This window comes from Bufo gargarizans, chromosome 4, assembly GCF_014858855.1.
Source record: "Bufo gargarizans isolate SCDJY-AF-19 chromosome 4, ASM1485885v1, whole genome shotgun sequence".
NCBI lineage: Eukaryota > Metazoa > Chordata > Amphibia > Anura > Bufonidae > Bufo > Bufo gargarizans.
In genome coordinates, this window is record NC_058083.1 from 95,666,976 (window position 1) to 95,679,208 (window position 12,233).

Genomic DNA, 12,233 nt, shown 5'->3' on the forward strand with positions numbered 1-12,233 from the left:
TAGGCCTTGTCCACATTTCCGTTTTTCACTGACGTGTGCTGTCCGCATTTCATGTTGACAGAACACGTACCCATTGATTTCAATATGTCTGTTTACATTTCAGTATTTTTACTGACCGTAGGTCATGCACTACTTTGATCCGTGATGCGGACCAAGCTCGCCATGGCATCCGTGTTGCATCTGTTTTTTCACTGAAGACTGATACGGAGATTCTTTGGAAATTTATTTTCAGCTGAGCATTGTCAGTTATGGATGACACATGGATGGTAAAACGGACACACGGACCAACCCCGGATCCTTCATGGACATCTTCATGGATGAAACACGTATGATTTCTTTCACGGACGTTACGCTGATGCAGAAATGAGGATGAGGCCTTACTCTTGTCTGCGCCCCAGTTTCAAGTGAATGTTCTCAAAGCGGAAAATTGTAAAACAAAAAAACAGCTGTGGTCCTTGATGAAACAGGAACTTTTAGAGGCACTTATTTTGTTGAACATTGGGCGTTATTTTGCAAGGGATTTAGATTATAATAACATTATTAAAGGGGTATTGCAGTTGGTAAAAGTTATTCCCTATCCACAAGATAGGGGATACCTATCAGATCGGTGGGGTTCCTACTGCTGGGACCCCCACTGATCACAAGAATGGGGGCCCCGTACCCCCTGCAGCTCACCTAAAAAGAATGGAGCATTTATATGGGAGTTCTGAAGATAGTTGAGTACAGCACTCAGCTTCATAGCTGTAGCAGGCCACAGAGCAATGAGAAGGCCGAGGCTGCCACAGCAACCAAACAGCTCCCTCAATCTTGGAACTGGGGTGCCATGGGGCCCAGGAGCGCAGTGCTCCCAGAAAAGGCCTCTCGGATGCTGTGGTTGCAACTGACCACTGCATCTGTGGGGTTAAATGTCCGTGATTGGTGCTGATCATTGCTTCCGTGTGTCTGCTGTGTAAAACAGCAGTCACACAACTATGGTGCTCGCTCATCTTCTGAGTGGGCACTATGTTTAAATACCCAACTTTTGCCACACATGTGCGGCGGAGGTTGACAGGGTATTGTCAAAATTATTTTTTAATTCATCCAATAGAATCTGCATGAGCCATAATGACCTATCAGTTTAGCTCCTTTTCCCATCTTTCAAAAAGGCAAGAGGATCTAGACCTGAAAGCAGGAACTATTTGAATTCTCAGTCCCCTGGGTACTATCTTGTTCTTTAAGTAAATTTCCAGGGACTGAATCTCTCGCCACGATTTGATATTTTAACACCAACCTTCGAATGCAGGTTTAAGAGTATCTGTACTAAGGGAAAATTTACTGATGTCCCATTCAGAAAATGCTTATTTTGCTTCATTAATCAATGCCTCGCAAGAAAAGTGCCAGACAAAAAGTCAACCATAGTATACAAAAACCAAATCACAGTTCAATAGGGTCAGAGAATTGAAATACCCATATGCATTCATACAACAGTTACCCTAGGGTCAGTACTTCACACTATTACATTTAAAACGTTAATTTTATTATTTCTCTTAAAAGTTAACTTAGTCCATAAAAATAAGGAAAGAAAAGACCACACACCCTTTCCCCCCAAGAAACAAGCAATTAGAACTGCTGGTGTGCATAGTATTAGTAGTGTCCATGCCTATAATTGCCTTATGGAGTGGGGCTGCAGTGAGTGTGTGACTGTAAGCAGCCCAAGTATCGCTGATATTGTTATTCACCACAAATGTGTCTGGAGAGCGGTGAAATCAGTACTTCTCATAGTATCATCATACTTCTCAAGTTCTCCAAAGTTTTTTTTTAGATAATAGTGAATATACCACAAAGTGTTAAAAGCTGCTTTCCAAGATTTTTTAAACTGTTGACCTATCCTCTGGATAATTCATCAGTATCTGATCAGTGGGGGGGGCTCGACACCTGGGACCCCCGCCAATCAGCTGTTTGAGAAGGCAGTGGTGCTCATAGTATTTCTGCGGCCTTCTCTAAGCTCACCAAGCACAGCGCCATACATTTTTAGTGGTCATTCTTGGTATCGCAGCTCAGCACCATTCACTTAAATGGGACTGAGCTGCTCCTAAGCCATGTGACTGATGAATGTGACATCACATGGCCTAGGGAAAGCTGCGAGAAGGATGTGGTGCTGACGTGCCTTCTCCTACAGCTGATTGGAGGGGACCCTGGGTGTCAGACTCCCACCGATCAGATAGTGATGACTTATCCAGAGGATAGGCCATCAGCTCAAACATCTTGGAAAACCCCATTAAAGTCACTGTGATATTTCAATTGGTATTGCTGCATTCCTGTCATACAAGCCTAGCATTGAGTGCAGGTGCTCTGGTGGAGTCTAGTCCGGCTGCAGTCCGCTTGCCAGATCATCCCTATGCTGAAGTACACTGCTTCCTACCAGCTCTGATTGTCTACATGCTTTGTCAAGAGTCCAGAGGCTTATGCAGTGTAATCGAGGGTGTGGGATGTATTTATAAGCTGGTGGTGATGTCATCAATGAGGTAACATCCCACTGGACCAATCAGGAGCTTCCACATCATGGGCATGCTTTAGCTGTGGAGTGACATTTCTCCCAAACCCCACTTATTTATCGCAAAGTGCCAACACAGGTATTTACCCTGAACACTACAGTCCTGTATAGAATATCTTCCATGTACTTTATCACTTAGCTATAATATCCTGCCTACATTCAGTGCGCTGCCAGCGCTGTTCATAGTGCGCCCTGCGCTGATGAATGTCAGGTATATTGGCATGCCATAGACTTCTCCAGGGTGCAGGTGCCCACAGAGAGGACTCTGAGTGGCTCCTCTGGCACCCATGCTATAGGTTCGCCACCACTGCCCTAGTGCATGCTGCTTAGCACCATTCTTTTACCGCCCTATGTCATGCCGCTTAGTATTGGATTTCATTTGTTTATAACCCAAGGCTCTCCAGATGTTGCAAAACTACAACTCCCAGCATGCCCAGACTGCCTACAGCTATCAGCCTACAGCAGGGCATGGTGGGAGATGTAGTTTTACAACAGCTGGAGAGCCTCAGGTTGGTCATGACTGGTTTATATGATGCACTGCAGGTTCCTAAAGCAGAGAATTTTACATTTGTATAGGGATCGATAGGGTATGGGATATGGGGTAGACTGCACATGATAATAGGATAGTGTATCAGTTTCAAAGGTGTCTGTAATTATATCCAACTATTATTATTACAAAAGACAACCGAAAAAATGGCAGTGATCCAAAATGAAATGATTTTCACATTAACTAGATCCCAAACAGCAAACTATACGATAATAGCCGTATGTAATTATACTGATCCTACTAGGAATTCACAGTACTAAGGGTTAAATCATTCCCTATGGTTAATTCTTTTCTTTGTTGATGAAGTAAAAGTACTCCAGCCAATACTCACTATTCGTGGTGGTCTGGATGATATATCAGGTTGAGAAGAAACTTACCATAAACGTTCAAATGAGGTTAGGTCAAAGTTCCTTATAAAAATGCTGCAAAGGAGAACCCTTCATTTATACTTAAAGGGGAGAAGGAGTCCGGTCTATATATCCATTTCATCTCTTGAATTAGGCGTTTGTCAATATCAACTTTTCTGTCTCTTAATTTTGAGTTGGCAGATACCCCAACTTGGAGAATAATAATATTAGCAAATCATTTGTTTCTCGGGGTTGTGAATAAATTGGTCACCAATGTATAAATATGTAATAAATATATTATGTCTTTTTAAAGTGATTCTACAGGATTATAAAAAGGAGCAACACCACACCTGCCCATTGGTTGTGTCTGGTGCTGCAGCTCAGGTCCACTGAAGCGAATGTGCTGTAATACCACAGACAACCAGGTACGCTGCCATTTTTGGAAGAAAGCAGACATGTTTTTCAAATCTTTAAAGGGGTTCTGCACTTTGTTTTAATTGATAATCTATCCTCTGGATAGATTATCAGCATCTGATCGGCGGGGGTCCGACACCCGGGACCTCCGCCGATCAGCTGTTTGAGAAGGCAGCGGCGCTCCAGCGGCACTCACTGTTTCACGCAGGCCCAGTGACGTCACGACTAGTATCAACTAGCGTGGGCGGGGCTAAGCTTGGTTCACTTGAATGGAGCTTAGCCCCACCCACGCTGGTTGATACTAGTCGTGACGTCTCTCGGCCAGCGGTAAACACTGAGAAGGCCGCGGCGCTGCTTCTCAAACAGCTGATCGGCAGGGGTCCCGGGTGTCCAGAGGATAGATCATCAGTTAAAACAAACTGCAGAACCCCTTTAATAACCCCCTTCAACCTGTACCCACCTTTACCTAGAAATAATGCTGGGATGGAGCGGGTGTGATTCATCTCCTTTGCAGATGTCCAACCATAGAGCTTCTGGAGAAAAGAAATAGCAGACATAAATGCTAAATATAATATATCCATACTGTGGAGGTCCCTGTTATGGGGGCAGGCTGCTTGGGGGGGTCACTGTTAAGGGGATGGGGCCCTGTGGGGGTCACTGTTAAGGGGTAGATTGCTGTGGAGGTCACTGTAAAGGGGTAGGTCACTGTAAAAGATACAGGCCACTGTGGAGGTCAATGTTAAAGGGGCAATGTGATGTGAAAGTCACTGTTAAGGGGGTGGGGCATTGTGGAGGTCAGTGTTAAGGGAATGGGCCACTGTGGACAACACTGTTATGGGGGCGGGGGGCTGTGAAGGTCCCAGTTAATGGGGTGAGGCACTGTGGAGGTCACTGTTAAGGGGTAGATTACTGTGGAGGGTCACTGTAAAGGGTGCAGGCCACTATGGAGGACCAGTGTTAAGGTGTCAGAGTACTGTGGAGGTCAATGTTAAAGGGGCGGGGGGCTGTGAAAGTCGCTGTTAAGGGGGTGGGGCACTGTGGAGGTCACTGTTAAGGGGGCAGGCTGCTGTGAAGGTCAAAGTTAAGGGGGTGGGCTGCTATGGAGGTCACTATAAAGGGGGAGGGGTGCTGTAGAGGTCTTTTAACCTCACACACAAACATTAAAATAAATAGCTGAAATATACCCGTGTGAAGCCGGGTCATCCTGCTAGTACAATATATATATATATATATATATCTATTATCATCAATTGTTTGTGTTCTGGGACAGGAAACGAGTGATGACAATCTCAGTACAGTGATACGGAATACGATGGCGATATATAAATGAGTAAAATAAAAAATAAATACAATTCACATCTCACGGAAAATGTCATTATTATAATTGCAAAGAACTGTTATTTGAAAGGGTCATTCACTGAGGAGAGATATACGGTAGATATAGAATCATATGGAAACGTATTGCTATGTCTGTATGATGAGGCGGCGGCAGTACCGGGGCTGTGTCTGCTCCAGCTGCACAGCAGTGCAGGTATTTCTACAGCAGCGTTCTTCAGGTTTTCTGCCTCCCCTGCTCATTCAGTCTCTGAATCAGCCTGTGCACTGACATCAGCAGAGTGTGTGTGAGGGGGGAGAGGGGAGACGCAGGCGTATTGCACATGGGTGGGGAGGGGAGAGATGTTGAGCAGAGCTGCCTAAGGCATCCTTATTCACCTACTGTACTGCCTGCTCTGCCTCTCCTAGCGGAGATATTAACCTATTCTGCAGACACCACCCAGTTAACCCACATCTCTTCCTGCATCTCCAGCCTCCATTCAGCATCGCAGTCTCCAGAGCAGACACACAGGACCAAGAGAAGAGAAGACCATCCTGCAGAAAGGGATTTGGCTGCTCTTTTTCCTGGTCCTGTCTCCTGGTCCTTCCCCGAGCATCATGTCTGCAGGGGGAGATTTTGGAAACCCACTGAGGAAATTCAAGCTGGTATTTCTAGGAGAACAGAGCGGTAAGTGCCGTTACTTTATCCAATGTACCTCGCTGCTATTTCTTTCCACAATCGGCTCCAGTACAGGTAATACTATATTGTATTTCCCTGTACCCTCCGCCCATATAGACAGGTAGATGGGATTTACACCACCTACCAACCTTTCTTCATCACTGAGAATATTTCATCCTCATATAGTCAAAGCCCCTAAACCCATTTATAACCGAGGAGGACGAACAGGTGAGGTTTATCCCCTCCCACATTGACGCAGAAGTGTCGCCCCATACCGGTTACCGGGATATAATAGGGTAACTAACATTTTGGTAAAATTTAATTTCATATCTTATAATTAATTTGGTTTAGGTATCATCATTAAATTGGCTGAAGGGGTTGCCCATTGTAGAAATTACAATGCCCTCTAATACCAGTCAGACCATTACTCTACATCATACATTACTTGTATTGAGCCAGGGCCTAATGCTTCTGTTAGAAGCTTCTCGTAAGACAGACGGTAATTAGATTTTTTTTTTTCTTGAAGAGACATAGAGTTACTGCACCCTTAAAACCGCCTGATACCCACAGCATTATTTTATTACACAGCAGGTTGCAGGCTTCCTATGGTGTAATGTACATTTTTTTCAGTCGGACACACCCTTAATGACTCCTGGGATATGTACAGGAGACACAGAGGCTTCTGTTATCTGTAGAGCAGGGGAGGATGTGTTAGTCCAAGGCGGTGGTAGACATACCTATATAATTATTATACCGTATTAATCCCCTATACATAAAGTAGTGAATTACTGTATATTTACTAATGTCTAGCAAAATGGAGCAGAAAACAAGCTGCTGTTTTAGGGGTTATTAATTGAAGGGGGGAAAAAACAGATCAATAGATATTAACCGGCTTCCTACCAATGGCTTCAACTCAACAGTGACTGCTGTCTGCTAAACTAGGTCTACGGTTAATGGTTAATTACAAGACTGATGACTAGCTTCAACTTTCTTGAGGTTTTAGGAATGTACAGTGGATTTATTCATAGTATAATGCATTAAGATGGCCAAAGACTCCACAGTGATTCAGCCAAACTGTGCTGAGATGATCTTTGTGTGGACCATACCATTGTTTCAGAGCCAGACCTTTGGAAATCTGACGCATCAATCACTACATTTTTTCAACCTGTTTTAATATGACATATAATATGGGGAATTTTACCATATGGTGCATGGTAAAATGAATCTTAGGGCTTTCACCACCATCTTAAAAATTGTACCTCAAGGAAAGGACTGGCTTCAGGTGTATGTGGACCCTTGATTTGGCAAGTGTAATGCATGTTCACCATCTGCCCTGAAACTGCCCTGACGCTGACTCCACCTGGGTGTATATACTAAATCTGATGTATATGTGATCATGGTTTAGGAATTTCCACCTAAAATCAACCCAGGAACTTGAGCCATGATGATTCCAACAGCAGAGTATATTCTGCCTTTGGTAAAACTTGGAGGTGTCATTGCATTTGAGACAAACGGATATTGAGTTCAGTGGATCTGAATCACCACCCTTATGTATTAGAAATTTTCTGTGACAGTAATCTCCAAGCAGCACTGAAGAGGTTCAGGTATTTTACAGAACATGATGGGAGTTGTGGTTTTGTTTAGTCGAAATAGTGGGGTTCAAGGATTAGATAGGCAGGGGCGTTGCTAGGGTCTGAAAACCTCTGTGGCACAATCCCACTGTGTTGAAATTGCACATTAAAGGCGTGCTTAAAGGGGTGTTCTGATTTACGCAAATGAAGTGCAGTACTGCAGACTGCAGTCATTATAGAATACAACATTCGGTAACTTTCCAATATCTGTTATGCTTCATTTCCTCACCACTGCAGAAATCTTTGCTTGGGCCCTTAAATATTGATGGGAGTGGACCTTGGGCAACCCCACAGATCATCCCCCTTACCCCCCCCCCCCCCTTGTACTTGTTCCGCTGATCCGCTACTTGCGGGCTGCGCGGGCATGAGTTCAGTCACTTCGGTGCGCAATCCCATCCTGCGGCGCATGATCCTGCGAGCCCCGCCGCGGGAGGTCACAGGTCTTGCGGGATCACGTGCCGCAGGACAGGATTGCGCACCGAAGTGACTGAACTCATGCCTGCGCAGCCCGCCAGTAGTGGATCAGTGGAACAAGTACAAGGGGTGTGGGGGGATGATCTGTGGTGGGTTGCCCAGGTCCAATCAATATTAAAGGGCCCATTATATCACTTGCAGATGTTGTGAATGGTCAAATTAGAATGGTCGACACTAAATCATCAGATCATAGATTGTCCTACTGTGAGACCCCCTAGTTATCTTTGTGGGCCATTGACAGCAAGTATTTTCAATTTCTCAGCAGCGCCACCACAGGAAAATCTGGTGGCTTTTATCCTCAAGAACAAAAGGTTCAGGCACTTGAAATCCAACTACCCAATCCTTATCTACCCCAATGTCTGGTGTGGGAAAGGCAGGCTGCCCCTATACACATAAAATGGTTGCAGATTGTTGCTGAAAATCGGGCAAGACACATCTAATGTATATTACCAGCTTAGACTACTTTCACATTAGCAGCAGCCTTCACCGGCAGGCTGTTCTGGCGGGTGAACAGCCTGCCGGATCCGTTTTACTAGCAGCAATACGGATCGGGCAGGCTGTTCACCCGCCGGAGAAGGCTGCCGCTAATGTGAAAGTAGCCTTAGGCCCCATGCACACGGCCTGGATCCCTCCTGAGAGCAGGAGCGCACGGCGTCACTGGTTGCTATGACGCCGTGCGCTCCCTGCTGCCGGCACAGTACAGTAATACACTGGTATAGATCATACCAGTGTAATACTGTATTGCGGCGGCAGCAGGGAGCGCACGGCGTCATAGCAACCAGTGACGCCATGCGCTCCTGCTCTCAGGAGGGATCCAGGCCGCGGTTCCACGGCCCGCACACGGCCGTGAACAACGGCCGTGTGCATGGGGCCTTAAAGTGGATTTCTGGGATTCTTTGACTGAAGACCTATCCTCTGAATAGGTCACCTGTATCTGATTGGTGCGGGTCCAACCCTGTCAATCAGCGGTTTGAGAAGGCAACAGTGCTTGCAGTAGTACCGCGGCCTTCTCTCAGCTCACCTAGCACAGCACTGTACATCGTATAGCGGCTGTGCGTGGTATCGCAGCTCAGCCCCATTCACTTCTATGGAGCTGGGCTGCACCTAGTAATGTTGGGCTCGAATATTCGAATACCAAATATTAATCACGAATGTCGGCACTTCGAGAATTCTCAAATATTTAGAATATACCGTATTTCCCCCCCCCCCAAAAAATGGGGGGAAAATGCCCCTGTGTCTTATGGGGCGAATGCTGACAGTTTAACATCGCAGTCTGCGATGTACGAGCGAGCGGGGGAGGGACTGGGAGGAGGAGCTGGGGGCCGGCAATTGCAGCGGGGCGGTGCAGTCACTGTACTATAGCCCCGCCCCACCGCTGCACAAATATAAAATGTCTTATTCAATTAAAAGTGATTACACGTGCCCCCTCACTCCTATTATTACCGTACATCCTAACAGCTTCAGTAGAATGCAGGCAGGCCGGGCGGGCGGCAGCGTAACTCCCTGATGTCATGTGCCTGCGCCGCCTACTTTATGAATGAAGCAGGCTGCGCAGGCAAGTGACGTCAGTGAGTGACGCGCCGGCCGTCCGGCCTGCCTGCCTGCCACAATACATAGTGCACCAATCAGTAATATGTAGTCAGACCTGCTAAAATGTGAAGTTGCACGTATTGCGTCAAAATATGCGCATCATTAATTGCCGATTAGCGCAATTGCGAATATATTGGAGCACTCTATCTGCATATAAAGCTATTGTAATGTTCTGCCGTGCCAACCATTTTCTCCAGTCTCAGGAAACTTCTAGCGCGCTTTACGCAAATATTACATTTCCTATTTTCGCAATCAAGAAAATAATAGCGACTTCTCAATTTTGCGAATATATGACGAATATTCTACAAAATCTTCATGAAATTTCGAATATTGCCCCTGCTGCTCATCACTAGCACCTAGGTAATGTGGCTGATAAATGTGTTCTCACTGGCCTAGGGAAAGCTGAGTGAAGGTTGTGGCGCTACTGTGAGCGCCGCTGCCTTCTCAAACAGCTGAACGGCGGCAGTCCCGAGTGTCAGACCCCCGACGATCAGATACTGATGACCTATCCAGAGGATAGTTCATCAGTAAAATTATCTCGGAAAAACCCTTTAATACACAGATGGGTCAGGTCCTTCAATGATAGACATATGTTTTGAAGCCATTTCTGCTCCAACTAATTGAGAATAGTCCCAAATTAAGGATCCTCCCATATTAACTAAGAGCCCTAATGGGATATTTAAAACTAGGCTCACAAAACCAAGCTACCCCTTTATGTTTCCTTAGGAGGAAGAAGATTGTACACTTAGAGCATTCAATCTCCATAGAAGGGAGGTCCAGTCACCTTGCATGGAGAATAGATGAGCATTGACGGACGGACACTGAATGGCACATGGCTGTCTCGTGAGCCTTTCACATTAAGAATATTGCCGCTTTGTATAACACATAAAGCTTCAGGTCAGAGGTGACAGCACTGGTCTACTATTTAGGGACCCTTTGACCCGGGACAATCTTTATTCCTAGAAGCTTTTTATGTGCAGCTGTTATTAGAATGAGGCCTGTGTATATGGACAGAGGCGATGGTGGAGGAGTATGTGTGTATATATAGCATATTTATTATCCCTCCTTCGTTATATAGGCCACTATATTCTACAACACTGTGTGGTATTCATTCATTTCAGTTACTTTTGCAAATGTCATTTATCAAAGTCATGCACAATACACTCTGGCCTACTTAGGCTGCTTTCACACTGAGGGAGATTTATCAAAACTGGCTTGGTTGCGCACAGCAACCAATCAGATTCCACCTTTTTTTTCCAGAGGTTCCTTGGAAAATGAAAGCTGGAATCTGATTGGTTGCTATGGCCAACTAAGCCAGTTTTCCATTGCACCAGTTTTGATGAAGGTTGCGTCTGATATATACCTCCTGCTCATGCCACAGTATATACGCACAGTATGAAAATCACAAAAGACTGCATTCTGTCATATAATTTGTTATGTGCCAGGTGGAAAGGATTGGATCCTGACTATATTCTGCCGCTTCGGTCGTGTTGTGAACCTTGGTCACACAGTCACGGTCTTCATTCCCCAAAAAATCTATATCTTGTGATATACTTGTTTTCAGTATGGAATAGTACAGTTTGCAGCAAACATAAACTGCAAACATACATGTACTGTGAAAGTTGCCCTGAAAAAGAGTGATCGCTGATAGGTGGCACTAGTAGCTGCATACTTCAGGCAATTCTCCCAACTTTCGAAAATCGCAAAGAGGGACAATATGTGCGTCGTGCATCACAGCAATCTTTTCTTACTAGGCCACGCCTCTAAGTACGCCCAAAGCATAACACTGCGCAACAATGATTTTGCTACTGAGAGAAAAACATGTGATTTATACTAAAATGAGTGCACTGATTCAAAATATGAACTCGGAATTTGCCTGACACGACTAGATTTTAACCCCTTAAGGACCCTGGGATTTTTGCGTTTTCGTTTTTTCACTCCCCGCCTTCCCATAGTCCTAATGTTTTTTTATTTTTCCATTCACATAGCCTTAGGCCTCATGCACACGACAGTATTTTTTCACGGTCCGCAAAAACGGGGTCCGTAGGTCCGTGATCCGTGACCGTTTTTTTGTCCGTGGGTCTTCCTTGATTTTTGGAGGATCCACGGACATGAAAAAATCGTTTTGGTGTCCGCCTGGCCGTGCGGAGCCAAACGGATCCGTCCTGAATTACAATGCAAGTCAATGGGGACGGATCCGTTTGACGTTGACACAATATGGTGCAATTGCAAACGGATCCGTCCCCCATTGACTTTTAATGTAAAGTCAGGAGTCCCTTTATACCATCGGATCGGAGTTTTCTCCAATCCGATGGTATATTTTCACTTGACGCGTCCCCATCACCATGGGAACGCCTCTATGTTAGAATATACTGTCGGATATGAGTTACATCGTGAAACTCAGATCCAACAGTATATTCTAACACAGAGGCGGAACGATGGGGACGCTTCAGGTTAGAATATACTAAAAAACTGTGTACATGACTGCCCCCTGCTGCCTGGCGGCTCCCCCTCCCTCCCCTGTAGTTAACTCGTTGGTAGCCAGCCCCCCCCCCCTCCCTCCCCTGTAGTTAACTCGTTGGTAGCCAGTGCCCCCCCCCTCCCTCCACTGTAGTTAACTCGTTGGTAGCCAGTGGCCCCCCCCCTCCCTCCCCTGTAGTTAACTCGTTGGTAGCCAGTGGCCCCCCCCCTCCCTCCCCTGTAG

The 12,233-nt window shown here is 45.6% G+C and overlaps 1 protein-coding gene across 1 annotated transcript in view; it reads left to right on the forward strand.

Annotated features, from left to right (window-relative positions):
* The first annotated feature begins 5,640 nt into the window (after nt 1-5,640).
* The window catches only part of RAB6B (RAB6B, member RAS oncogene family), an 80,548-nt gene continuing 73,955 nt past the window's right edge, over nt 5,641-12,233 (forward strand). Inside the window, exon 1 of the mRNA XM_044291122.1 lies at nt 5,641-5,843. Within this exon, the coding sequence (XP_044147057.1) occupies nt 5,774-5,843 (70 nt within the window). The 5' untranslated portion in view covers nt 5,641-5,773. The remainder of the gene's footprint in view (nt 5,844-12,233) is intronic.